Source organism: Etheostoma spectabile, chromosome 20 (genome assembly GCF_008692095.1).
Source record: "Etheostoma spectabile isolate EspeVRDwgs_2016 chromosome 20, UIUC_Espe_1.0, whole genome shotgun sequence".
Classification (NCBI taxonomy): Eukaryota; Metazoa; Chordata; class Actinopteri; order Perciformes; family Percidae; genus Etheostoma; species Etheostoma spectabile.
This window is the reverse complement of record NC_045752.1, coordinates 6249478-6254684: the sequence shown is the minus strand read 5'-3', so window position 1 is coordinate 6254684 and position 5207 is coordinate 6249478. Positions and strand designations below refer to the sequence as shown.

At 37.1% G+C, this 5207-nt stretch overlaps 1 protein-coding gene across 3 annotated transcripts; it reads left to right on the top strand.

Annotated features, from left to right (window-relative positions):
* The first annotated feature begins 270 nt into the window (after positions 1–270).
* Positions 271–4259, top strand: LOC116670266 (B2 bradykinin receptor). Of its 3 annotated transcripts, XM_032500709.1 has the most exons (3): positions 271–513; positions 2604–2847; positions 3953–4259. In XM_032500709.1, exons 1-3 carry the CDS (start codon positions 494–496, stop codon positions 4040–4042), a joined length of 354 nt encoding a protein of 117 aa, XP_032356600.1. In that variant the 5' UTR covers positions 271–493; the 3' UTR covers positions 4043–4259. The 3 variants fall into 3 exon arrangements, with proteins under 3 accessions (XP_032356600.1, XP_032356599.1, XP_032356598.1); XM_032500708.1 differs by having other exon boundaries at positions 283–517; positions 2608–4259; XM_032500707.1 differs by having other exon boundaries at positions 284–513; positions 2604–4259.
* The last annotated feature ends 948 nt before the right edge of the window (positions 4260–5207 follow it).

The window sequence follows — 5207 nt, the reverse complement described above, 5'->3', positions numbered from 1 at the left end:
TGGTCTAGACCTTCTCTATCTGTAAAGTGTCTCAAGATAACTCTTGTTATGAATTGATACTATAAGTAAAATTTAATTGAATTTGTTAAGTGGAATACATGTGAATTACAGTGTTCAGTAGAACAGCCTGCTTTACTGAATTGTAAACAGTACAGTAAACTAAAGTAAAGTACAGTAAAAAACAGTAATGACCTTGAATACAATGCTAAAATTAAAATCTCTGAGATCGTATCATAAAAACATCACACTCCAGTGCAAACAGACAGACAGGCTGTGTATACACTGCTACTAGAATATGGAGGAAACACAGAAGAGGGTTAGAATGAAGGAGGAGGGAGCATGCCAAGTAACAGTTCCAAGTCATCTGACATCATAATTTCCTTTCTCATTTCCTTAAGAGAGTCAGAGACAGACAGAGAACAGTAGAAGAAGGTAGGCTGCTGGAGCAGTGCAGTGCATTTGGACATTTTACATCTGGACTTTGTGAGGAAGAATGGATATTTTGCCTACAAGGTACGAATAAGCTTTATTTTGAGTGTATATTACTTTCTTATGTTTTACAATCATGCGCTATTCATTATAGAGCTAGATTCCATTTCTCTCACTATATTTGTCTCAACACAATTAGTGTAGAATGATGATGAGATTTTGTCAGCTGTACTCTTTGTATTATGCTGAAAAAGATATATACTGTAGTGAGAAAAGTTCAACAAAAAGGATCTCAATGCATTTCAATTGAAAGCATTTAATACGTTCTAAATAATAATCAGTGCTGGAGAATATCGTTAGGCAATTACATTTACATACTTCAGTACAATTTTGATGTTCATTAAATGCTTATTTATACTTCTACTCCACTTACTTTGCATATTCAGATTAATAATACAGAAACATAATCTACAAATGAATTATGATGTAAAATTACAGATGCAACTTTGTTGATGTGCATGAATCAATAATTCAAATCCAATGAACAAGTTATTCTGAAATGTCTTATTCTGCATACCTTTAAGTATTTTATTACTAATATTATTTTTAATTTAACATAAGAAAAAAAAAAAAATTACTTGTAATAGATTTCTAAACTGTAGTATTGCTTATTTTACTTAAAGATCTGGGTAATTCTTCCACCTACTGTAATAACACACAAGACAACGTTAAACTGTAACATGCACACAAGTGCAAGTAAAAGGCTGCTGTGTCGTTACTGGTAGACAAATAGCCGGTCCAACAACTGCTTTAATTAAAAAAAAAAAAAAAACATAAACATAGTTATACATGTATCATATTAAATTAAATGCATCATAATGAATGCAGTACCCTATATCCTATGTGAATACTTTCAAAAAGAATATTACTCTAAATTCCACATGGCTTACAGAAGTCTCACATTGCCATACCTATCTCACAGCTCTGTGGAGTAAGGTCTGGCTAGACCAAACACACATTCTGGGATAGGAGAAAAAAAAAGCTCTGGATTGTTAGCATTTCCTGTAAGCAATCAAAATCTTCTTGCAGAGCTCCAGATGGTGGCTCTACAGAAATAGTCTCCAGATGGAACTGTTCACACAATACAGTAGCGGGAGCTTTTTAAATTAGCTGGATACATGGTTAAACTTAATTTGCTCTACCCCTGTTTTGCCGTAGCCACGGCAATCCCCACTAATCTGTCCCAAAACGTCCTAGTAATACACAAACATTTGCTTGGAAATGTACTTCGGTTGATCCAGAGTGTTCATGGTCAGTGCCCTAAGCCCCGAAGCCCGGCATCCCAGTGAATGTTAGGTTTCATCCCCTATTGACAGGGAAGCTGCCATCTACTCATGTAACTCAGATATTATTCCATGACTTCTTTCTTTCACTATCAAGTGTTTTTGGAAACGTCTGATTCTAGAATTTTGTTTTCCTTGCTAGCACAAGTAATTTTTGATTTTGCACTTTCACCCCCAGCAATAGAGTGAATTTCTAGGAAAACAATCAGTCAAATTCTCATTAATATATATGACACAATGGTAGTTTTGTTTGTCTTTTACGTCTGCAAACATTCTGCCCTCTGTCATGCCCATTCTACAACACACTCGGAACCTCTACATACACACTAACATCACTATATTAGGAGTAGTGTCAGCTCACTAAATAAGTCTAGTATCAAACAAATAATGTATTTATCTGTAAGAAATTTTTGACAAGGATTTTCATTTTTATTTATTATAAATATTTCTTTCATTTTGTGCATTCCAGGTAAAACCAATGAAAATGGTGTTTCTTTGATTACATAAAAATAACAAAAAATATAGTTCACAATTCACATACAACCTTGTGAGGTGGGTATGATATGCAGTACTTACCAAAAAACAAAAACAATGTATTAAGCTAATACAAAAGTAATCCCTAATACAAAAGTAAGAGTTTTATGGGAACACATCAAACCCCACCGGTTTTATTTGAAAAGTTTCCAACCAGAAGTGATAGGATCATTGTAAAACTGACTCAACACTTAGTTTTCATGATAATAACAAAATGTTGAAGAAAACTTTAAAGTTATTTTCAACTTGTCTTTGTTTTAATCTTGTCTGGTTTGCCTTCCCTTTAACTCTCCACAGCAATTCTGCCAATTTCAGCACAGTGTCTACACTTGGAGACCAAAGCAACACTACAAACAAGTGTCCTCCAGCAGAATTCAAAGATTGGCATTCGTCTGTGGTCCCGGCATGTATGCTGCTGACCAGTGTGCTGGGAATCGTGATGAATTTGTTTGTCCTAATGGTTTTCTGCTTTCATAAGAAGGCGTGCACCGTGGCTGAGATCTACTTGAGCAACCTGGCTGCTGCTGACCTTTTCTTAATGGTATGTTTGCCTTTGTGGGCTGCAAATGCAATCAACAGATACGACTGGCCCTTTGCTCATCACCTGTGCTCACTGTTCCCCCTTCCCATCAACATGAACGCCTACTGCAGCATCTACTTCCTCGTTCTGATTAGCATAGATCGCTATATTGCATTGGTGCACCCACTGTCCCATAAAGGAATAAGTAGGCCAAAATTTGCCAAACTGGGCTGTCTACTTGTGTGGGGTTTTGGCTTGCTCTTGAGCATCCCCACCCTCGTGTACAGGAAAGTGGCCTACTTCTCTCGATATAATAAAAGTCTATGCTTTCTTAATTACAGTGTCAAGGAACAGCTTCTGTTTGATGGGATCCAGAATACATTTGGCTTTATCATACCCATTTGCATGATTTCCTACTGCACTCTCATTATTATCCACTCTCTGAATAACCGGTTGATTGAACGGTCAAAGAGCCAGAAAATGGAGCAAAAGGCTACAACTCTGGTGCTGGTGGTCCTCTTGGTGTTTGTGATTTGCTGGGTGCCACACCACGTGGTATTGATACTGACAACACTCATAAAAGCTGGTGTCCTGAGAGAATGTAGCATCATCGCCAACGTACAGATCTGCAGCACAGTCTTCATGAACTTAGCTTTCTTCAACAGTGTTCTCAACCCCATCCTCTACGTCGTTGTAGGAAAGAACTTCAGGAAAAAAGTCAGGGGTCTCTTCAAGCAATGGAGCATTGACAGAACAATGACCATCCGCAACACCTCAACAGTCTTAAGCCGGTTCAGAAGTGTTAAACCAACTTTTACAACTGAAGAAAACACAATCTGATCTGCAGTATTGTTTTTTTGTTTTGTTTTACAATTTCACATGAAATTGTTAGTCCTTTTCACAAAAGTAAGATAAGAAAACTCCTTGATGTAATAATTATGTAATCTGAATTCACATTAAATAAGACCCTGCTCAATATTGTGAGGATTGAACTGCCTCTTTGATTGTTTTGCATCGCATGGGACAATCCGTAACTGTAGAAGACTGAGAGAGGAGGGAGGTCTTCTGAGGAACATGATTCGGCCTTTTCTTAATACTGTTCTGAACCCATGTCTTCTCTGGGCAGGCAGCACCTCAGGAGGAAAGTCAGGGAGAAGGAGGGCCAGACATCATCACAGGCAATTACATACGGCCAGACATCAACACTCCTCACTGATCATATCAACAGACTACTTTAATGCATAAGAGAATATTTCCCATATATGCCATTCTAACACTTATGCCCTAACTGTTGTTTCGTTAGAAATACATTTAGACTTAATACAATAATAACACTGTTACATAATTAAACACCATTACCAGATTGTATTGTATACTATGAGTAATGCGTATCAAACTAAGATAATGGAAGTAATGTACAAAAGAGATGGAAACAGACTTGTTTCTGTGTAACAGCAAGGTCTTTATATTACACTTTACTGGTGAGATGCTCCAGGCCCATCTGTGTCTCTGTCTATATGTCTCAGTCTGTGTCTCTGTACTGTTACATGATGTTGCTGTTACTTTCTTGTAATATTTTACCCCAAAACAAATACTTTATAACCATGTATTCTCCCTTCTGTTTCTGACATTGTGACTCATGTATCCTTTCTTTGACTCCAACATAAAAGAATGGACACCCACACATTGTGCCATCCTTTGCATGCTTGTACAATATCTTCCTTTGTACAGATTATTTACAATTCAAAGTCACAGTAGCCTGATGTGTAGTTACTCACACAGTCATGTTGGTATTTCTTTACAGTGTGAACAACCTGTTGCTGAAACATCTGTGTAAATGCACTATTTGCAATATTTATTTAACGTGATACCTGGAGAAGCATAAATCCTTTCCTCACTTTCAAATAAACTTATTTACTTACACATTGGTTATTGTTTTTGTAGATTTCTTTTCCTTGGTCATGATAACATTGTTATTTCCAAGTTAGTTGCTGAGATCTAGGAACAGAATGTCCTTGCTTGAACAGCAGTAAATCAGGCAGGTTTAAACAAGCGAACGCTACCAAAATGAGCAACTGGTGGTACCTGCCAAGCAACCTGAAACATGTGCTGTGTTCCCAGATCTTGTAAACCTAGTAAAAACAATTTTGTAATGGCAACAGCCCAAACTGTGATAATATAAAATGTTAAAGTCTGGGGAATACTAAAGTTTGGGAATGTGGCACAGATCAGACTGGGCTGATGTTTTTCCTAAGTATTTTTTTTAACACTGCCAAAAGGAAATATTTGTAATGATCCCCAATGGCAAATTACATTTTACACATGCAAACAAGAACTAAGTAGAGAGATGTGAGAGTGAGGGGGGGGGGGGGGGGGGGGGG